The 23,400-nt window shown below is 38.7% G+C and overlaps 1 protein-coding gene across 7 annotated transcripts in view; it reads left to right on the top strand.

The window, feature by feature from the left end:
* Window positions 1–23,400, top strand: part of Sfmbt1 (Scm like with four mbt domains 1) — a 303,481-nt gene that overhangs the window by 252,083 nt on the left and 27,998 nt on the right. For all 7 annotated transcript variants that reach the window (XM_045135994.1, XM_045135999.1, XM_004652749.3 and 4 more), the window contains 9 exons: window positions 2,295–2,383; window positions 4,330–4,576; window positions 5,792–5,880; window positions 6,602–6,703; window positions 7,952–8,102; window positions 11,646–11,728; window positions 17,212–17,338; window positions 18,412–18,525; window positions 21,584–21,626. In XM_045135994.1, the coding sequence (XP_044991929.1) occupies window positions 2,295–2,383; window positions 4,330–4,576; window positions 5,792–5,880; window positions 6,602–6,703; window positions 7,952–8,102; window positions 11,646–11,728; window positions 17,212–17,338; window positions 18,412–18,525; window positions 21,584–21,626 (1,045 nt within the window). The remainder of the gene's footprint in view (window positions 1–2,294; window positions 2,384–4,329; window positions 4,577–5,791; window positions 5,881–6,601; window positions 6,704–7,951; window positions 8,103–11,645; window positions 11,729–17,211; window positions 17,339–18,411; window positions 18,526–21,583; window positions 21,627–23,400) is intronic.

Here is a 23,400-nt window from a genome sequence, read left to right as displayed (position 1 = left end):
TTGATCAGTTTTTTATAGCATTATTTTATTTAGTCAATGAAAAAGGAATGATAGAATATTAACACTTTATTAGTTCTAAATGAATTCATGTGTCCATGGAGTGACTATTAAGAGATGGTATTGTGGGCTAGAGAGATGGCTTAGCAGTTAAGGCGCTTGCCTGTGAAGCCTAAGAACTCATGTTTGAATCTCCAGGTCCCATGTAAGCCAGATGCACAGTGATGCAAGCACACAGCCTTGCAACTGAAGATAAGGGGGTGCACATGTATGGAGTTGTTTGCAATGCCTGAAGGCCCTGGCACACCTATTCTCTCTCTCAAATAAAAAGAAAAAATGGTTATTCCAGAAAATAACAGACATCTCCAGAACTTAGGTGCCTCTTGGATGGAAGGATATAATCCACTTACCCTTTCTCCTCTCCTTCAAAGAGGTCAGATCTGAACTTTATTAAGTTCTGGTTCTAAATAATGAAAAATAATTGAAAAATATAGGCAACAGGGCTGAGGTCATAACTCAATGGTAAAATACATGCCTATCATGGGCTGGAGAGATGGCTTAGCAGTTAAGTGCTTGCCTGTGAAGCCTAAGGACCCTGGTTCAAGGCTCAATTCCCCAGGACCCACGTTACCCAGATGCACAAGGGGCGCACGTGTCTGGAGTTCGTTTGCAGTGGCTGGAGGCCCTGCGTGCCCATTCTCTCTCCCTCTCTCTCTCTCTCTCTCTCTCTCTCTCTCTCTATCTGCCTCTTTCTCTCTGTCACTCTCAAATAATTAAGTGAAAAATAAAATAAAACAAGTATATGCCTATCATGCAAAAGGCCCTGGATTCAATCCCAAGTATTATTAAAGATAGGAGGGGAGAAATGGAGGGAGGTAGGGAAGGAAGGAGAAAAGGAGGTGAGGAGAAAGAATGAACCTACAGATAAAGAGAAATTTCAATAACTGACTGCAATATATGACTCTGACTTGGGATCATAGTGAGATCAAACAAATTGAAAAACCATTTATGAGACAAATGAAATTTAAATGTGAATTAGACATTTGCCATTAAGGAATCAGTAATTTTTTTTTAATGCCAGGCATGGTGGCGTATGGTTTGATCCCAGCACTCGGGAAGCAGAGGTAGGAGGATCACTGTGAGTTTGAGGCCACCCTGAAATTACATGGTGAATTCCAGGTCAGCCTGGGCTAAAGCAAAACCCTACCTTGAAAAACAAAACAAAACAAACAACAACAAAAAAGATGTGCTGTTCTGTTTATGTAAAAGTTATGTTTTTATAAATGTATATCAAAATTTATATGGATACCAGTTAAATGATTATTAGAATTGGCTTCTAAGTAATGCTTGGTTGGTTAGAAGTGAAGTTTGTAAGGATATAGAATTGTTTGCCAAGCTTGGCAAATTATCTGTTCAGGACCAACTAGTGAATGTGTCAGCTCTGTGGGTCACAGCTGCTGTGCTACAGCTTTGCTGTGTGAAGCTGCCACCGGCAACATTAGCAACCAGCATGACTGCTTTCTAGTACAATTTTAATTACAAAAGTAGAAAGCAGGCAGATTTAGCCTGCAGGTGCTAGTGTACTAATGCTTATTCTAGTTGAAATATACTGGCTTGAGGTTATGGTTATAGAAGCTAGGGTGCATGAGTACTCTTTATACCTTTTTCTGTATTTTTGAAAGTTTTCATAATAAAAAATAAAGTAAATAAATACCTATAAAATAAAATTGTAGTCACAAGCTGGTCATGGTGGCACATGCCTTTAATCCCAGCACTCTGAAGGCGGAGATAGGAAGATCACCGTGAGTTCGAGGCCACCCTGAGACTACACAGTGAATTCTAGGTCAGCCTGAGCTAGAGTGAGACCCTACCTTGAAAAATTAAAAAAATTGCAGTCAGTTTTTTCCTCCCAAGATAAGGTCTCAGTCTAGCCCAGGCTAACCTGGAATTCCCTCTGTAGCTTGTAGGATAGCCTCAAACTCAAAGCATTCCTTCTACCTCAGCCTCCTGTGTGTTGGGATTAAAGGTGTAAGCCACTGTACCCAGCCTCAGGGAGTTGTATTATAACTAATTTATCTCTCTCGCTGTCTTTGTTCATACAGTTCTGACTAAATTAACTAGAAAGTAGCTTTAACTAAAGCAGGATTTTGTTTTGTTTTGTCTTTTCAAGTTTCCAAAGAAGCTATACATTGCTTAGGCATTAAAATAAAAGACACACCTTTAAGCCACTATTCCACTGTTTAGCTTCTCATACTCTGTGGCTGACACTGAGTAACCATCATTTATTTCTCTTCTAGGCATCAAAGACAAAGTGTCTGACTGGAATGCGTTTCTGCGGCAGAGCCTGATGGGAGCATGTAGTCCTCCTGTGCCGCTGCTAGAGGGCGTGAGTATTGCTGCGTGTTTTAGCCTAAGCATCTGCTGAGTTAGTTCCTAACACATGAAAATCCATATATATATATATATATATATATATATGTGGTTTGAAAATGGGCTTGTTTAGGACTCCTACTCTAGAACTGAGCAAATGTTGACTTTACTTCAGGATGGACATTCGCAGCTCTTAAATCTGGTGACTTGAAATCCCATTTTTCTTTGTCTCAGAAGACAGTGTACCGATCTCAATGTTTGCCTGCTTCCAAGTTAGTATAGTAGGTATCATGAATTTCTTGGTTATGGAATTTCTAGTCAGGCATGATGGCTTGTGCCTTTAATCCCAGCACTCTGGAGACTGTACCATGAGATTCAGGTCAGCTTGGGCCAGAGTGAGACTCTCCCTCAAAAAACAAAAACAAAGCAAAACAAAACTACATTTTAAATAGTATCTTCTTACCAGTAACATTCTTTGTGGTACATATGAAATGTGTTGTAAGAAGGGTATGTGTATGCATGTACATATCCCTCTTCCTCCATTTCCTTATGTCATTGCCGAGATTTGCCATCATTCTAGTTATTGCCATCCTAGTAGATATGACCACTCTTTTTTTTTTTTTTTCTGAGATAGGGTCTCACTTTAGCCTAGGCTGACCTAGAATTCACTGTGTAGTCTCAGGGTGTCCTCAAACTCACAGTGATCCTCCTACCTCTGCCTTCGGAGTGATGGGATTAAAGGCATGTGCCACCACGCCTGGCTTATCTTAACACTCAGTATTACGTGTTTTTTTTTTAAATTAATTAGTTTTGTACTCAGCCAATACAGTCAATTTTGTACCATTGTTAGGCTCATCCATGTCCTAACCCCTCCCTCTGGCCCCTCCTTGTTGAGTTAGTCCACAGTTATGAGTAGGATAAATGTCTCTGCATATCATGACCCAACGTGTGGCTCTGACATTCTTTCTGTCCCCTGTTCCACAAAATTTCCCTAAGCCATGTTGGGTTCATCTTTGGTCTGCTTCAATGATGAAGTGTTGGGGGCCTTTGGTTCTCTGGATATCTGATTTGGTAGGAGTTGATTTTTCTCTGTGTCAGTCTCCTTCACCCTTGTGCTGGCACCCGGTTCGCCAAGAAAACAGCCCCTTGCTTGTTTCGCCAATTGTTCTTAGTTTCAGCTAGGGCCCTTTTGAGGTATGATGGGGTAGCTCTCTCCTTAGGATCTGTGTCTATCTGAAAAAGAGAAGCAGATTCTCCAACAGTTAGCACCCGACAAATGAGATGACCCTTACTTTTCTATAGAGAATTTAATAGGTATAGGCCCTCTTGTAGCCCACGACTGGTGGTAGCTTGATAATGGAGAGTGGGCTTATGTTTGGATATGGTTCTGACTTGTTTCCCAGTTCCAGCTATGGGTCTTGTACCACTGAGGGGATCAGTTAGCCAAATCAAGAGCAGTTGGTTTCCCACCATGGCTGTGCACCACTATTGCACTTGTGTGAGCATTATGATAGGTTATTTGCTGCTAAGTAGGTTAGACCATGAGTTGTTTGGACAGATATTGGTACCATAAAAAAAATCTTTTAGCTATGAATATATTCCATTTGTTCACATGTTCTTTAGCATACCTGGATATAGAAACTTTGCAGAATATTTCTATTAAGAAACAAATGTACTGAAGGTTCAGCTATTTCCAATTCCTTTTGAATGGGTAAAAAAATGTGAAGAATGGTTTGAGATCATTTAAAACTTGACTTCAAAAAAACATGTGTTAGTCGGGTGTGGTGGTACAAGCCTTTAGTCCCAGTACTAAGGAGATTAAAATAAGAAGATTGCCTTGAGTTTAAGGCTAGCCTGGGGCTACACAGTGAGTTCCAGGTCAGCCTGGGCTAGAGTGAGACCCTGCCTCAAAAACAAGAAAATATGTTAACCTCTACAATCTAACTCTTTCTTAACTTATAGCTCCGTAATGGAAGAAATCCTTTAGATCTCATTGCTCCAGGATCCAGATTAGAATGCCAGTCTTTTCGGGATTCTTTAAGCACATGGATTGTCACCGTGGTAGAGAACATTGGGGGAAGACTGAAACTGCGTTATGAAGGATTTGAAAGTTCTGACACTTTTGAACCTTGGCTATATTACTTGGATCCATTTCTTCATCACGTCGGTTGGGCTGCTCAGCAGGGATATGAGCTGCAGCCCCCACTAGGTGAAGACTAATAGCATTTTTCTATTAGCTATCCCATTATTCTTGCAGTGAGGCTAAAAATGCAGTGTGCTATCTATTATGAAAGCCTTTGTTACTTCCCAGTACCAAGTTGTTTTACCATGTGCTTGGTTTTCTTCTGGTCTTATTATGGCATGTATCATGTAGGACACATATTGATGTACTTTGTAGACTTTTGTACTAACCCCTACTGGCCCCTTATCATACAAAGAAAAAAAATTCTCTTGGTAGCATTTAGAAAGATAAAGTGAGCAAACTGAGTCAACAGAAAATTGTTTGCCTAAAAGAAATTCCAATACTATCAAATCATTTATTTTATTTTCAAAACATATTTTTTATTTATTTATGAGAGAGAAAGCGAATGGAAGCACCAGAGCCTCTTGCCACTGCAAACAAACTCAATGTATGCTCCACTATATGCATCTGGTTTTACATGTGTAGTGGGGAATTGAACACATGCCTGTAGGCTTTGCAGGCAAACACCTCTAACCGCTGAGCAGTCTCCCCATCCTTCAAGTTATTGTTTAAATGACTTTGTCTTTATAATTATTTGTCTCAATTTGGAATTTTTGTAGTTATTTTTGGACTATAGCAATATTCATGCTTTTCTTTAAATTTATTTATTTATTTGAGAGAGAGAGAAAGAGGGAGGGAGAGAGAGAGAGAGAGAGAGAGAGAGAGAGAGAGAGAGAGAGAGAGCGGGGGAGAATGGACACACGAGGGCCCCCAGCCACTGCAAATGAACTCTAGACAGAGAAAGAGGCATAGAGAGAGAGAGAGAGAGAGAGAGAAAGAGAATGGGCATGCCAGGGCCCCCAGCCACTGCAAATGAACTCCAGATGCATGTGCCCCCTTGTACATCTGGCTTACGTGGGTCCTGGGGAATTGAACTGAGGTCCTTTGGCTTTGCAGGCAGACGCCTTAACTACTAAGCCATCTCTCCAGCCCAATACTTGTGTGCTTTTACTGTAGATTTTTCATAAGCCTAACTCTCTGAACTATGAGTAGAGCCTAGTACTGAGATTAAGGTGTATGTTATTTTGTATAAGATGGGCACACATGGCTTAAAACCTTTCCTGTTCCCAGTGGAAAGTACTATTTTGCTTATGGAAATGCTTTTAGAATAGTTTAAAAGTGTATAGGTTTTCTCATCCTATAAAGCATGCTGTTTTGTTTTGTTTTGTTTTCTCACCAAAGCCATCAGGCATCTGAAAACTGAAGCTGAGTGGCAAGAGATTCTGGCCAAAGTGAAAGAAGAAGAGCCATTGCCATCTTACTTATTTAAGGTAAAAACAAAAACATGAAAAATAGATATTTTTCTCTATATAGCAGAAAAAAATGTGAACATGAAAGCACAAGTGAAAACCCTTGGAGGGATGAGAAGGTGGCCTCTGGTAAGGAGAGGGTTAGACTGCAGGGATGACCACATTATTGTCTTCGTCTTCTCCACTCTTAACTACATAGTTCTAACTTGTCATAAAATTTGTTTTTCCTCCAGGTGTCCCTTGTGTTCCAAGGAGTATTTCCTGTATTGTTTCAATTTGAGTAGTTACATTAGTTACTTGTCTTGTTTCTGTGACAAAATAACCTGCCAAAAGCAACCTAAGGATGGCAGAAGAGTTTATTTTGGCTCATGGTTTGAGAGGATACAGTTCACTATGATGGGGAAAGTATGGCAGTGAGATCATGAGATAGCTGGTCACATCATATCTGTTGTCAGGGAGCAGAGAGAGATGAATGCTCGAACTCTGCTTATTTTCTCCTTCCCTTTTCATTCAGTTCAGAGCTCCAGCCTTCGTTAAACCTCTTAAGTACCCCCCCCCAGTTAAACCTCTCATTTCCTCTTTGAGAAAGTACCCTCAAAGACATGCCCAGAAGTATAGTTCCTAGCTGATTCCAAACCCAATAAAGTTGACAATGAGTATTATTACAAGTATTCAGGTATATGTGCGTATAAAGTTAATACAAAATACTATTTTTTAGTTTCTTTTGGTATTTGCATTTCAGGATAAACAAGTTATTGGAACTCATACATTTTCTGTAAATATGAAATTGGAAGCTGTGGACCCATGGGCTCCTTTTGGGATCTCTCCTGCTACAGTTGTTAAGGTAATGTTGGAGCAATTATTCTGGGAAGAATACCCATCAGGATGACTTTGAGGAAATTACAATGTTTTAATCTTCAAGCTGTACTAATGTAACTAACTCATTGTAAAGTCAGAATTACTTCTGAGCACATTTTGTGTTATATTATCCAATTTTCTTTGTGTTATTCCTTCTTCAGAGATCAGTAGCTAAAAACCAAAGCAGAGTAAGTCAGGACAGCAGAATAGTGGGGGTATGCTCTTTGTTGTAGGGTTAGCTTCATGTAACTGAAGGGGATTTGACTGGTGTGCCAGCCATGGCATTTGTAAAGTATGAACACAAGAGTACCATCACCATTCACTCTGGTACAGTACTTTTGAGTTACGGAAGTGTGACAGACAGATAATTAGTATCTTCAGTTCTGGTAGTAAGATAGCTATAGCCATGTATTCCAAATTTAGACTTTAATCTTTCAGACAGATGACAAAAAAATAAGTCTCTTGTTAAGAGTAACCACAGAGCTGAACATATAGTCAGTGCCAGTTACTGAGATACTCTACAAGGGAGAGAATTCAGTTTAGAACTAGAACAGAAGCCCATATATTGAGAGTAGAACCCAAAGTGGAGTGTGGCTGTGGGAATAGTTGCCTGGATGCTTAACCATCTGACCTGTTTAGATTGACATTTTGTTATCTTGTGGAGGATTATTCTCAGAGCAAGGAGAAATTTTGAACCAAGTAGAGTTAAGACCCTTTAGAGTCTAAAGAGATGCCAGCTGCTTAGGAGCCAGAAGAGTTCCTTAGCTTCTTTCTTTCTGGGGTAGGGTTAAAAAAACAAACAAACTAGTAAAGTAGTTTAGTTGACCTCTTATGAGCCCAAACTAAATTTTTCTTGGAGCCCAAATACTTGGTTTGTGAATCCAAGTTTTGCTATTGTGTGTATAACCTGGGGTAAGTTACTTTACTTTTTCATTTTCCTTATCTACAAAATGGCATTTATAATGGTACTTACCTAATTAGGTTGTTAAGAAAATGAAAACTGAACAAATATATGAAAAATATTTCATTAAATAGTGCCCAATATAGAGTTAAGATTTATTGAATATTTATCATTATTAATATCCAGTGTGATTAGGAATGAACTTCTGTAATATATTGGCTATGTCAAGAAAAAAGCAAATTTATGAGAATAAATAGATGTATGTGTAAATATATACTTTATATATACAATATAAAACCATTTATCTGTTTTATCTGCTAATTGTATGCATAGGTTTTTGATGAGAAGTACTTTCTGGTGGAAATGGATGATCTGCGAGCAGAAGACCACATGCGGAGATCCTTTGTGTGCCATGCCCACAGTCCTGGCATTTTTCCTGCACAGTGGAGTCTGAAGAATGGTCTACACATCAGTCCACCACCAGGTGTGAATTTAAGCCCTTCTGTGTTGTTTCATAAAATAATAATTATTGTGTATGTAGAGGATTGTTGTGTAGCTCAGGATAGCCTCAGACTTATGATATAGCTCAGGCTAAACTTAAATTCATAACCCTCTAGACTTAGCCCTTGAAACAAGATGTTCATCATATGGCATTAAGATCTGTTGTGCCTCATGTCTCTGATTATTTTGGGGACTGATAAAAGTACAAAATAAAGGTCTAGATTCCATAATATTGGGTGTGACAAATCAAATTTAAAAACTGTTAAGCCATGCATTCTGTTCTCATACTTCGACGGATGTATCTGTAGAACCAGCTGGAAGGTTCTAACCTGAGTTTTTTTTTTTTTTTTCTGCTCCCTTGTTTGTTCCATCTGAAGTCTTTTGGAAGGTTACAAGGGTTGGGCGAGGCTGCACACTAACGATTTGGACTTGCTTTGTAAGAAGAGGCCTTTGAGCCAGAGTGGAAAGTAGATTACTGACAATGTTTTAGGTGTCTCAGCCTTGTTGTGGAAGAGGATTCTTTAGGAAAGTTATGGTCAAGAGTAGGAAACAAGTTTTAGGCAGGGAAATAACAGCTCATTTTCCAGTGTTTGACTTTTTTTTTTTGTTTGTTTGTTTTTTCAAGGTAGGGTCTCACTCTGGTCCAGGCTGACCTGGAATTTACTATGTAGTCTCAGTGTGGCCTCGAACTCACGGCAGTCCTACTTCTGCCTCCCACAGTATTTGACCTTTTAATTAAGATATTCAGTTATGATTTAGTTGAGCTTGATTGAAATTTTTAGTATTTTAAATTTACAAGGCTGGAGAGATGGCTTAGCAGTTGAAGCGCTTACTTGCAAAGCCAGAGGACCCAGGTTCAATTTCCCAAGACCCACATGAGCCAGATGCACAAGGTAGTGTATGCATCTAGGGTTAGTATGCACTGGCTGCAGGCCTTTGCATGTTTTCCTTCCTTTACCCCTCAAATAAATAAATAAAATTAAAATTAAAATTTAGAGTATGTAGAAACTGACATGTTTATGATTTTGAATGAGGAGCTGTGAACATGGCTCAGTGGTTAATGGCACTTGCTTGAATGAGTAGGCTTTTGGTAAGCGTAGCTTCAGTTTCTAAATGACTACTGAAACACTGAACTGAAGGCACCTTGTGTAAACACGAGTCATAAACTCAGAATCTTTGCCTCCACTTAGTCTTCATTCATCCAGCAGATATTTATGGGATGTTTGCTGTGTGAACATACATAGATTTTTGTCATGGAGAAAACAAAGATGGTGCAGTCTAATCCCTGTAAGGGGCCTGTGGAAAATACCCACAGAACCCCCAGGTTCTCCTCTCTCAGTGAGCAGAGCACAGGGAGTAACAGGGAGGAGGGTGTGGCATGGAACACCTACTGTAGAAAGTTCTTGCTTTTGCAGGAAGATTCAGGTTATTCCAGATTCTTTATCCTGATTGTTTCTTTCCTTCATGCAAAAAGGAGAAAACAAGTATTAATGACATTGGAGCTTTCAGCATTGCTATAGACAAGTAAACAAAAGGAAGGTAGTGGTTGGGTGCGGTGACACATGGCATTAATACCAGCACTTGGGAGGATCACTGTGAATTTGAGGCCACCCGAGAATATAGAGTGAATTTCAGGTCAGCCTGGGCTAGAGTGAGACCCAAGGAAGGTAGATTATATATAATTGAAAGTGACAGGAAATGTCCTGTCAGGAAATGAGGATGGTAAAGACAGAACACATGGGGTCTCTCTTATTTGGGCAGGAAAGATGATTGCAGGGTCTCTTGACTGAAGGATTGATGGCCTTAAGTAGCCCACTTTGTGCAGCATTAAGCTCTTAGAAGCAGAGAGTAGTTCAAGCACATACAGGTTTCTCAGTTCTGTGCACACAGATGGTACTGACTCAGGCACTGATTTGGGATGTTTCTGTCAAGACCTCAATAGACTGACAGCGAGTTCAGATTTTTTTTTTTCTCAACTGAATATATTCAAATCATAAGAGACTGAGAGTTTGAAAATATATTTTCATTCTCAAAAAATTTACTTATTTGGCTGGAGACATGGCTTAGCAATTAAGGTGTTTTCCTGTGAAGCCAAGGGACCCAGGTTCGATTTCCCAGGACCCACGTTAGCCAGATGCACAAGGGGCACATGCATCTGAAGTTTGTTTGCAGTGGCTGGATGCCCTGGCATGCTCATTCTCTCTCTTCTTCTGTCAAATAAATAAAAATAAAATATTAAAAAATTATTTATTTGTAAGGAGGGAGAGAGAGAGACAGAGACAGACAGAGAAATGGGCATGCCAGGGCCTCTAGCCACTGCAAACAAACTCAAGATTCAATGTGCCACTTGCATCTGGCTTTACCACTGAGCCATCTCTCCAGAAATTTAATTGACATTAATCATATGTATTTATGGAGTACAGGTATCATTATCTATAGGTAGTATGTAATGTGATCTGAATCAAAGTAATTGACATCAGTCACCTCAGATTATGTCATTTTATGTTGTGAACAGTCTCTCTATAAGGTGTTATGAAATATTCCATTAATTATTGTCAAACATAGTTACCCTGCTGTAGTGTAGGACATTAGACATGATTCCTTCTACCTAGCTGCCCTCTGAGGCCTGCTCATCATTATCTCTCCATCCCTGAGAGCATAAGACAGATAATTTAGCACATTAATTTGAAACCATTAAGAGCATTACACCACAGCCAGGCAGGTACATCACTGTGGCACATGCCAGTTACCCAGCACCTAGGAGGCAGGAAAGAGTTCAAGGCAAACCTTGGCTACATGAGAAACTGTCTCAAAAGAGCCCAACCCCTGAAAAAAAAAAAGAATATTGCATTGGTACTAGCTGACATATGCTAAGGAGGGAAATAGCCTTATCAAAGAAAAGAAGTTCTCTTTGATAACAGTATTTTACTGCTTTCCCTTCAGAGCCTGAGTCTTGATAAAATTGATAAAAAAGGACTAAATCTATGTGAACAAAATCAAATTCAGAAACAATTGTCTTAAGTTCTTCTGGTAAATTGTCAGTAACTAATCATATAAAAATTTGCTCAAGAGCCAGGCGTTGTGGCGCACGCCCTTAATCCCAGCACTCGGGAGGCAGAGGTAGGAGGATCTCCGAGAGTTCGAGGCCACCCTGAGACTACATAGTGAATTCCAGGTCAGCCTGAGCCAGAGTGAGACCCTACCTCGAAAAACCAAAAAAAAAAAAAAAAAAAAAAACTGCTCAAAATAATATGTGGTTTGAAATTTGAAAGTTTAAACACTTATCCAAATAATTCATTATATTATTATTATTTGCCCAGAGTTGCTCTGTTTTATAATATTAACTATGCTATGTCCTGGGCTTAGTTCTCTAGCACTGAAAAAATTAACTATGGTTTAAATTTGTAGAGTATTTTTTCCTCTCTCTGAAATGATCAGAATAGTTAAATTAGCAACATTGGAAGATCAGGGTGGACACCTGGTAAAGTGACTGTGTGTTGTGAATTACTGCTTGTTGTCTGAATAGGCTACCCAAGCCAAGACTTCGACTGGGCTGACTACCTCAAACAGTGTGGTGCTGAAGCTGCTCCCCAGAAGTGCTTCCCTCTGGTAAGATGCCTCCAGTACCACTTAAGGGCTACATGGTCTGCTGTGCTGCCCTTGTTAAATCAAAATCAACTCTTAGGATAGAGAGATGGCTTAATGGTTAAGACACTTGCCTACAAAGCCTAAGAAACCAGGTTTGATTCCCCAGTACCCACATAAGCCAGATGCACAAGGTGATGCATGCATGTGTCTATAGAGTTTGTTTACAGTGGCTAGAGGCCCTGGTGTACCCATTCTATCTCTCTTTCTCTGCTTTTTTCACTCTCTCAAAATAAAATAAATAATTTTTCAACAAACTCTCCAGGTCACTTTGGTGATTGTAATAAAATGGTCTAAAGAAAAATATATTTAAGTTAGGTGTGGTGGCAAACGCCTTTAATCCCAACACTTGGGAAGCAGAGATAGGAGGATTGCCATGAGTTTGAGGCCACCCTGAGACCATATAATGAATTTTAGGTCAGCCTGAGCTAGAGTGAGATCCCCTCCCAAATATATATATACATACACTACTGAAGGTAATTTTACATTTAAAACAAATTACATTGGCTATATAAGTTTTATCAGTTTTATTTTTATTAGCCGAATTTTAAATTTTATTTCATAATCTGATCTGACAATAATATGAAAAATGTTGAAATATTAAGAAATTAAAACTGTGGGCTGGAGAGATGGCTTTACGGTTAAGGTGCTTGTCTGTAACGCCAAAGGACCTCAGTTCAATTCCCAGGACCCACGTAAGCCAGATGCACAAGGTGGCACATGTGTCTGGAGTTCATTTGCAGTGGCTGGAGGCCCTGGCATGCCCATTCTATCTCTCTCTTTCTCTCTCACTCTCTCAAATAAATAAATTAAAACTTAAAAAGAATCTATATATATATAAAAAAAAAAAACAAACACCTCAAAACAAGCTGAATACCACCAGCTGGGTGTGATAGCTCTTGTCTGTAATCCCAGTGTTTGGTAGGCTGAGGCATGAGTTGTAGGCTAGTCTGGTTTATATAGCAAGACCTGCTTTCCTCCCCCTCCCCCACCCCCACCAACATGCACACATGAACACACAAATAGCAATAAGAACCTTAGAATATAGAACCTATTCTTTTGTAAACCCTTCCTTCTCATTATTAATTCTGGTATTTATGCTTTAGTATTTTCAAAAGACTTCTTTTGAAGTCTTAATTTTAGACATATATTGTTGTCACAGCATAGTAAATGAACATTTATGGTTTATGTTACCTTTCTCCTTTTGTTGTATCCATCTCTTCTTCCTATTAGAGTTATAATTTTTGGTTAAATCTCAATTGGGATTTTATATTGTGTGTATCTCAACATTCCTAGCTGAGCACTACAGTATTTAGTAATTTTCCTTGTTTGAGCATTTATCTTCATGTTAATTGTTCTTCTGTTTGCTTAATTTTCTTTTGTATCTATTGCTGTTTCTTACCAAACTTTCTTGTTACAATTTCCACAAAGGGAGTCATAGCAGAAAAATCATTTCTAGTATTCTCCCTGTGGAGGCTTTTTTTTGTATTGCTACCATCACTTGCCACTGTTTGGTCTCTATCACCCAGGGAATTGCTTTCTTCCCTTCCTCATGATTTGGGGCTCCCTGTTTTGCATATCTTATCTCTTTTTTTCCTTGGTTTCATTTTTTTTTATTATTGACAACTTTCATAATTATAGACAATAAACCATGATAATCCCTCCACACTGTTCCCTTCACAATGCTTGCTTGTTTTGATAGAACTTGCCATCTCTCATTAGCTTCCTGAAATGTGGTACAAGACCTGTGTAAAGTTTTATAGATACTATAAATTTGAAAATGTCTGTGTTCTACTGATTTGATTCACAGTTTGGCTTCATGTAAAAGTTAGGTTAGAAATTATTTTACTTTATAATTTAAAAATACTATTCGCTGGTCTTCTAACTTCTGGTGGTGTTGAAAAGGTTCAAAGCAACTTACCCTTGACTTTTTGTTTTTGTGTTTTTTTTTCAAGGTAGGGTCTCACTCTAGCCCAGGCTGACGTGGAATTCACTCTGTAGTCTCAGGGTGGCCTTGAACTCATGGTGATCCTCCTACATCTGCCTTCCGAGTGCTGGGATTAAAGGCGTGCACCACCATGCCTAGCCTTACTCTTGACTTTTGTAGGTAACCTACCCTTTTCCCCCTCTTGTGGAAAGTTATAGATGATCTGCCATTTTTTTTTGTCCTTTCCCGCAAAGTTATGGAATCATGTATGTGTATGTGCATGTGTGCATGTGTATGTGTACTGGGCATCAGGCATAGAGCCTAACACATGCTCTACCACTGAGCTACATCCCTAGTCCAAAAGTTATAGATTCTTTTCAATACCTTTCATAGTGATGCACCTTGGTGTGGGCTTGTTTCTGCATGAAGACCTTCTCTCTGTACACATCCTTTATTGTGCCAGGAAACTTTCTTTTATCATTTATTTAATTTCTTCTGTTTTCTCTGCTCTTTCTTGAATTTGTTTTATTTGGATATTGACCCTGTGGATCAAAACTCTATTTTTCTTACCCCTTTATTCATTGTATTCTTAGTTATTTGCTTTGCTTCCTGGAAAATTCCCAAAACTTTTATTGTTCAGTACTTCTTTTGAGTTATTTATTTGTAAGGAGAGAGAGAAAAAGAGGGGGCAGGGAGGGAAGGAATGAATGGGCATGCCAGGGCCTCTTGCCATTGCAAATGAACTTCAAAATGCATGTGCCAGTTTGTGCATCTGGTCCATGTGGGTACTGACTCAAACTGGGGCTGTCAGTCTTTGCCAAGCAAGTGCCTTTAAAAAAATTATTTATTTGAAAGAGAGAAAAAGAGTCAGATGAGAGATAATGGGTGTGTCAGGGCTTCTAGCCACTGCAAATGAACTCTAGATGCATATGCTACCTAGTGCATCTGGCTTAGGTGGGTACTGGCAAATTGAACATGGGCCTTCCGGCTTTGCAGACAAGCGCCTTAAACCACTAAGCTATTCCTCCAGCCCTACAAGTGCTTTTTTTTAAAAAAACTAATGAGCCATTTCTTCAGCCCTTGATTTTTTTTCAGACCGTGTCTCATTATTTAGTCTAGGCTGGCCTTAGTTAGACTCACTATGAAGCCTAGGTGGGCCTTGAACTCATAGTAATCTTCCTGTCTCAGTCTATCAAGTATTGGAATTAGATGAGATTTTAATTTTTGATATTTTTTTGGATTCCCTAGATTGGTTTATCTTCTGAATATTTTTCTTCCCCCTGAGGTAGCGTCTCACTCTAGCTCAGGTGGACTTGGAATTCACTATGTGGTCTCAGGATAGCCTCAAACTCGTGGCCATCCTTCTGCTTCTGCCTCCTTAGTGCTGGGATTAAAAGCATGTGCCAACACACCTGGCCTGAATAGTTCATTTTTGAAGAATTTATTTTTTTCACTTCTTTATTTATTTGAGAGAGAGAGAGAGTATGCGCGCGTGCAACAGAGGGAGCGAGCATGAATACACCTGGACCTCTTGTGGTGCAAATGAACTCCATATGCATGCACCACTTTGCATATCTTGATTTTGCATGAGTACTGTGAAATTGAACCTGGGCCAGCAGGCTTTACAAGCAAGTATCGTTAACTACTGAGCAATCTCTCCAGCCCTGCTTTCAAATTTTTTAATAATAAACTATTCTTTCTTTAAGGATGTAATGGCTTTTCTTGGTCTCCCAGTAGAGAGATTTCCTTGCATATACTGTATTTTCTCCCATTTGCTTATTTTGTCTGTTTGAGTCTCTAGCTTTTATAACTTTAGATATATGATAATTCTGAATTATTGTTTTTATTTAAAGTACAGGACTAAAACAAAAAGCTGACTGGAAACTTTGAGCATGTGTAAATAGGGTTTGTCAACTTTGAACTTACCTAAAAAGTGGTCTGGCTGGTGGAAACCTAAATTCATATCTTTATATGTTTCTTCTTACATTTGTCATATTACAATCTCCTCCTGTCCACTGTCTGCTAGGTAGAGGGTAGAGCTCAGCCATGCCACTGTATGCAAACCACCTTCCCAGGATCTTGTATTTGACCTTTCCCAGAGGATAAATCCTACTTTCTGTAGAATGGTAAAGATAGAGTTGAATAACATAACATAAATGCATTGGAGATGTTTCCCAGTTCTTCTTGACAAAAAACCAAACAAACAAAACAGCCATCAAGCTAGGCACAACAGTGCATACCTATAACCCTAGCACTCTAAGAGGCTGAGGGTAAAGAGTTACCATGAGTTCGAGGTCAGCTTGGTGTACATAGTATGACTGTATGTTAAAATCTATTTATTTACTTATTTTTTAAAAGATCTATTATTTATTTATTTACTTACTAGACAGAGATTGAGAATGGGCATGCCAGGGCCTCTAGCTGCTGTAAAAGAACTCCAGATGCATGTGCCACCATGTGCATCTGGCTTATGTGGGACCTGGAGAATTGAATCTGGGTCGTTAGGCTTCACAGGCATGCACCTTAACTGCTAAGCCACCTCTCCAGCCCTAAAAATCCGTATTTTTAAAATTAAAAAAAGGAAATCTGGGGCTAAAGCTCAGTTGGTAGAGTACTTACCTGATATGCACAAAACCCTCCATTTAATCCTCAGTTCTGTATAAAAGTGTATCAGGCCTGTAATCCCAGAATTTAGGTAATGGAGGTAGGAAAATCAGAAATGAAGGTCATGCTCGGCTACATAGCACCCTTGTTCTGCCCATTTTTCTTCTACCTCCAGTTATTTAGGTCCAGTTCTTAGCTCTCTTTACTGCCAGTTTAGCTTTACCTTCTTTGATATGCTAATTTAGCTTCCAGATGGTACTCTAAATTTTAGCTCATAAAATACGATTTTGTTTCTTGTTATGTACATTCTGTTAAGATTTGTATTTTGCAAAAAAACACCAAGAAACCAACTTTAATGTTTTGTCAGTAAGAACAATCAAATGCAGATGTTCAGTTATTTAGTTTGATTGAAGAACTTCAGAATTTGAAACTGATCTGAAATGATCCTTTTGGTGAGTTCTTTTCATCCTGGCTACCTTTTATGATGCACATCAAAGGTGAACCAGGAGTTTTATTGTACTGTGGAGCCTCTATGGGAGGGAGTTGAGTGAGCTGAAATTGAGAAACATTTGGTTCACTACATGGAGCCTTAGAGGTCTTATTTCATTGCTATCTCATAGTAAGTACACCCAGGTGTTCTTAACTTCATCTGACAGAGGAGGAAACTGAAGCAGAAAGATATTTCACATCTAGAGGAGGCTCATCATTCATGTATTACGTGAGTGTCTGACTTAAAGAACATACTGCAGACATTTTCCTTTTACTTCCTTGAAAACAAAACATCACAAAATGCATTCATGGATTTAACATAGACTTTAGGATTCAATCTTTCTTGAAAAGAGTCTTCCAGCTAAGCATATGAGTTAATTTGGACTGTTTATTTTGTCAATGGATGTGATTAATTTTCATTTTCTAGTCAATTTCTGAGCATGAGTTTAAGGAGAACATGAAACTGGAGGCAGTGAATCCTCTTCTCCCTGAGGAAGTGTGCATTGCCACCATTACTGCGGTGAGAGGCTCCTACCTGTGGCTCCAGCTTGAGGGTAAGTATCTCCACTGTTAAGAAACTTCCTGTGGGTCATTTCTCTGCTTTTTCTGGTCACTTTTATAGTGTAGTGTGTTAAAGTTAGTCAACTAAATACTGATATAATTTGAAATGTAGGATTTTAAACTAGGAGTTGGGGAGATGGCTCACCGGGTAACAGTACTTGCTGTGCTTTCGTAAGAATTTGAGTTCAATCCCCAGCACCCACTTAAAAAAAGCCTGGTGTGGCCGGGCGTGGTGCGCACGCCTTTAATCCCAGCACTCGGGAGGCAGAGGTGGGACGATCGCCGTGAGTTCGAGGCCACCCTGAGACTCCATAGTGAATTCCAGGTCAGCCTGGGCTGGAGTGAGACCCTACCTCAAAAATCTCCCCCCCCCCAAAAAAAAGCCTGGTGTGGTTGTGCACATCTGTAACCTCTGTGCTGAGGGAGGTGGAGATAAGGAAATCACGAGGGCTCCCTGATCAGCCCCAAAAGCAGCACAAGATCAAAATTCAATGGAGAGGGGTTGACAGGAGGATCCCTGGAGCTCTTTAGCTGGCTAATCTAGCAAAATCAAATCAAGAAGAGACCCTGTTTCAAAAAAAAATAGGAAGTTTAAGAAGATTGAAGAAGACACATGACACTAACCTCTTGGCCTCCACACCCATCCATCCATACATGCACGTGTACCTATACACATAAATATGCATGTATACCACACACACATGCAAAAAAGTATGACTTTCATGAAAAAGATTATTATTAAGATACTATGTTTTCATTATTGCAATAGTAGATTGTTGTTTAAAAAGTAATTTGTAGATATGAATACCATAACTGCACCAAGGAGGAACCCAGGTAAACAGGGACAGGGGGAGGGGTATAAAAGAGTTATAATACATAAAATAAAATAAATATTAAAAAGTAAATTGTGAAACCATATGTGTTTGGAAGGATGAGGCAGGAAGTATGTAGGCTACCTACTAAGACCCAGTTCTCAAAAAGAAAAAAAAATCAACCCCCCCCCAAAAAGGGCAATTTATAAAGGAGGCTATTTAATGATCTAAAAATTTGTTTGCTAATCTAACAGGTTCTAAGAAGCCTTTACCTGAATTTATTGTAAGTGTGGAGTCAATGGATATATTTCCTTTGGGCTGGTGTGAAACCAATGGCCATCCCCTCAGTACTCCTCGTCGGGCACGAGGTATTTATTTATTTCTGGATTAGAGGATTGATTGATTATCTCTTCTATAGCTGCAGAGACTTGGGGTGAATCTAGACATTTCAGAGAAAGCCAAAATTACATTCTCACTATCTTTCCTTGCATAGGAAATTAGCATTTGCAACAAACATTTATGATCTTAGACGTCTGGGCTCAATTTTGGTGTGTCCTCTGCATTTGGATTTCTTACAGGCAGCAGTAAAGGTGTCAGCCAGGGCACACACCATCTTAGGGCTTGTATTTCCCAAGTTTATTTAGATGATTATTGCAAAGTATCTTAGTTCATTCTGGTTACTATAACAAAGTACTATAGAGTGGTTTGTAAATAATAGAAATGATGTTTCTCTTTTCCTTGGGACTAAGAGTAAGGTGTTGGTAGTATCTGGCGATGGCCTGTTTTCCAGTTTATGGAGGAGGCCTTCTTGTATTCACATACTGAAATGGGGCTTGCTTTATGTGGGTATCAATCATTACTCACCTTCCAAAGACTCTACCTCCTAATACCACCACATAGGTGATTCAGTATGGATTTTGGGAGCAGTCAGTCATATAATATCCTTGAGTATTCATATCCATTTGCTGCTGAACTGAGAGCTCTAGCTCTTTGCTCACTGTTGGCTGTAGGCTTTTCTTAGTTCTTTACCAAATGGAACTCTTCATAGAGCATCTCAGAGCAGGACAACTGGCAGACATCAGAATGAGGAAGCCAGAGAGCTAGAGAGGTTAAAGTCTTTTTGCTACCTAGTTTTTTTTTTTCTACCTAGTTTTTAAAGTGACATCCTACCTCCTCCATTAAGAAGTTTTGTTGAGATATAATTAATATACTATGAAATTTCTCTTCTGAAATATATAATTCAATGATTTTAGAATATTCATGGAGGTTTATAGTTATAGCCTTCATTTAAAAACCTGCCTGTTATCAACCAAATCTTCCTTATGCTGCCACTAACCTGTTTTCTGTCTTCATATATTTGCCTGTGCTGGACAGTTTATATAAAGTGGAACCATACAATATATGTGGTCTTTTGTGATTGCCTTCTTTTATCTTGGTGTGTTTTTCAGAGTTCATTCATGTTATAATATCTTTATATAGCTGAATTATATTACATTATGCCATATTTTGTTTATTCATTCCTCAGTTGTTCAGAATAGTCATTTTCTCTTTTTATGGTTATGATTAATGCTGCTGTGAATAGTAGTATAGATACATATTCATCTTCTTTGATTCATATTGAGGAGTATAGTTGTTGTTATGCGGTGACTCTACATGCCCTAGGGTGTTACAGTATGAGAAAGTACCAAACTCTTTTCCATCCCCACCAGTAACTGGAGGCTCCAGTTGCTACTATCTTCCCCAGTATTTATTTTCTACTTTTGTTTGTTTCTTTATTGATAGCCATCCTAGTGAGTGTGAAATGCTATCACTTTATGATTTTTTTATATTTCCCTAATAATTAGTGATGTTAAACATCTTTTTACATGCTTATGGGAAATTATTATATCTTCTCTGAAAAATAGCCTTTGCCAATTTTTTTTTTGAGGTAGGGTCTCACTCTAGCCCAGGCTGGAACTCTCTTTATAGTGTCAGGCTGGCCTTGAACTCACAGCAATCCTCCTATCTATATTTCCCAAGTGCTGGAATTAAAGACATGGCACCACCATGCCAGGCTCCTTTACCACTTTTTTTTTAGGACCTAAATTATGTATTTTTTATTTTTTGGAATTTTCAAGGTACTGCAGATGTTCCATAAGAGGTTACCAAAACAAAGCAACAAAAAGCCTTTACCACTTTAAAAAAATTTTTTTTGTTTATTTTTATTTATTTATTTGAGAGTGGCAGACAAAGAGGCAGAGAGGAGGGGGAGGGAGAATATGGGCACACCAGGGCCTCCAGCCACTGCAAATGAATTCCAGATGTATGTGCCACCTTGTGTATCTGCCTTATATGGGACCTGGGGAATCAAACCTCAAACTGGGGTCTTTAGGCTTCGCAGGCAATCACTTAACTGCTAAGCCATCTCTCCAGCCCCCAATTTTTAACCTGTGTTAGTTATCCCTTAATTATTGAGTTGTAAGAGTTCTTGGTGTACTATAGATATTAATACCTTATCAAATATATGCCTCGGAAATATTTTCTCCCATTTTGTAGGTTGCCTTTTTGTTCTCTTTATACACAAGTTTTTGCAAATATGTTATTTATTTATTTATTAAAGAATGTGAGCAATGCCAGGGCCTCTTGCCACTGCAAATGAACTTCAGATCCATGTTTCATTTTGGATGCCCAAGTTTTTAATTTCAGTGTAGTCCAGTTTAACTATTTTATTCTTTTATTACCTCTATACTTGGTGTCATATTTAAGTAGTAATTGACAAATACAATGCCATGAAGTTTTTCTTATATGTAAAAGTTTTGTAGTTTTATTTCTTGGGCTTAAATGTGTGATTTCATTTTATATATAAAAGTTAAATAGTCTAATGTCATATATGTGGATATTCTGTTTTCCTGTGTTGAAGACTTTTCCCCATTAAATGATCCTAGCACACTTGTTTAATCAGTTTTTCTATTCAGTGTCTGTTTTTGCCGGAGAATAGTTGTAGGCTCTGATTAGCCCAGGGAGCTTTTGAAAATACTGTTTTCACTCCTTATAGAAATTTCCCAGTCCAGGAAGATGTGCCTTATTACCTGCACAATACTGGGGCCATCAGCATGTCATCATGGATGATGGAGGAGGGCAAAGAAAGGGAAAGAGAAACACAGAGAGAGATCACAATAGAAGATAGGCTTGTTGGAAAGAAGGGGTTCAGTACAAGTGGAAAAATGTAAGAAAAAGAAGAAATAAAAATAATAAACTATTTTAAAAGATGTACCTTAGCTTGCTGTTTGACACATAAACACTAACTTATAGTACTTGCTAATTATTTATGCACTAAACTAGATACTAAATGGGTTTATAGGAGCACCTATATATATATATACATATATATATATATTTTCTTTGTCTTTACCTTTTTCCTTGGTATTTTTTTTTCCTTTTTTACAGTATATAAACAGAGAAAAATTGCAGTGGTTCAACCAGAAAAACAGTAAGTAATATAATAGGATGTCTAAATAATTTAAGTTTAAAAAATTAGAATATCTCAAAAGGATAACAAAGAGATTATATCTTCTTTATGATTCTTCTTTTAATAATCTTTTTAATTTTTTTTCTTCGAGGTAGGGTCTCACTCTAACTCAGGCTGACCTTGAAATTCACTTGTCTCAGGGTGGCCTTGAACTCATGGTGATCCCCCTGCCTCTGTCACCTGAGTGCTGGGATTAAAGGCGTGCGCCACCATGCTCTGCTAATAATTTTTTTAAAAGATATTTTATTTACTTATTTATTTGATAGTGAGAATGAGAGAGGAGAAGAGAGAAAAAAAGAGGAAGAGCATGGACACGCTTGGGCCTCTTGTGCCACTTTGTGGCTTTTATGTGGGTACTAGAGAATCAAACCTGTGCTGGCAGGCTTTGCAAGCAAGTGCCTTTAACCACTTAGCTATCTCTGTAGCCCTCTTTTAATTCAAACTTAATAGTTTATATATTTCTCCTTACAGTATATGCCTATGTTAAATTTGCATTATAAAACCAGACATGGGGCTGGAGAGATGGCTTAGCGGTTAAGGCACTTGCCTATGAAGCCTAAGGACCCAGGTTTGATACTCCAGGTCCCACTTAAGCCGGATATACAGTAGTGGCACATGGACCTGGAGTTCTTTTGCAGTGGCTAGAGGCTCTGGTGTGCCCATTCTCTTTCTCCTTCTTTCCTCTCGCCCTCTCTCTAGTAAATAAAAATAAAATCTTAAAAAAAAAAAAAAAAACAGACATGGTGGCATATGTCTGGAAGGCTGAGGTAAGAGGATTGTGAGTTCAAGGTAGTGAATTTCTGTTAAATCCAGTCTGGTATACAGAGTAAGACCTTGTATCAAAAAATATATATGTATTTACTTACCTATAAAGGATAGCTATATTGTCACAGTAGTCCCAAAATTGAGCTTTGTTTAGCTTTTACACTTTGAAGGCATTTGGATTAAAAAAAAAAAATAATAAAAGAAATAGGACTGGGCGTGGTGGCGCAGAGGTAGGAGGATTGCCAGGAGTTCGCGGTCACCCTGAGACTACATAGTGAATTCCAGGTCAGCCTGGGCTACAGTGAGACCCTACCTCGAAAAACAAACAAACAAACAAACAAACAAAGCAAGCAAGAAATAGGAGTCCCCATGCCAGTGCTTGTGAAGGAAGAGCACACACTGGAAATCAAGACATCCTTTGTCACAGTGTCTTGAGATAGAAAACAGCAACTCTAAAGAGGTATACTCCTCCTGTGCCCCCATCAGGAAACTCATGTTGTAGTGTACTTTCACACACAGCCTTTCTGAAGCAGCAAACTAGTGATACCCCAAATCTTAAAAAGACAGAAATTCTGTATGCACTTTGAATTCTGAATTCTATCTTAGTGTGATTAAGCTTTAATAACAAAATGCCAGACTGGATGAGTTAAACCACAGAAGTTTATTTGCTCATATTCTGGTAACTAGGAAATCTTAATGGCAAAATGCCAGCTGAATTGTTTCCTGATAAGGCCTCATTTCCAGGCTTACTGATGGCTGCCTTTTGGATGGGTTCTCAAATAATGAAGATCTCTCCCTGTTGTCGTCTTCTCCTCTCCTCCCCTCTTTTAAGGCTACCTATCCCTTTAGATTGTGACCTTACCATAAGGTCCTTATTTAATCTCAATTACCTCTGAAATGACTAATGTTTAAATGCAGTTACATTGAAAGTTAGGGTTTTACTTTTGACTTTGTATGTATGCATGCATGT

This window comes from Jaculus jaculus, chromosome 16 (genome assembly GCF_020740685.1).
Source record: "Jaculus jaculus isolate mJacJac1 chromosome 16, mJacJac1.mat.Y.cur, whole genome shotgun sequence".
Taxonomy (NCBI): Eukaryota; Metazoa; Chordata; class Mammalia; order Rodentia; family Dipodidae; genus Jaculus; species Jaculus jaculus.
The sequence above is the reverse complement of the archived record's forward strand: the minus strand, read 5'-3'. Positions and strand labels throughout refer to the sequence as shown.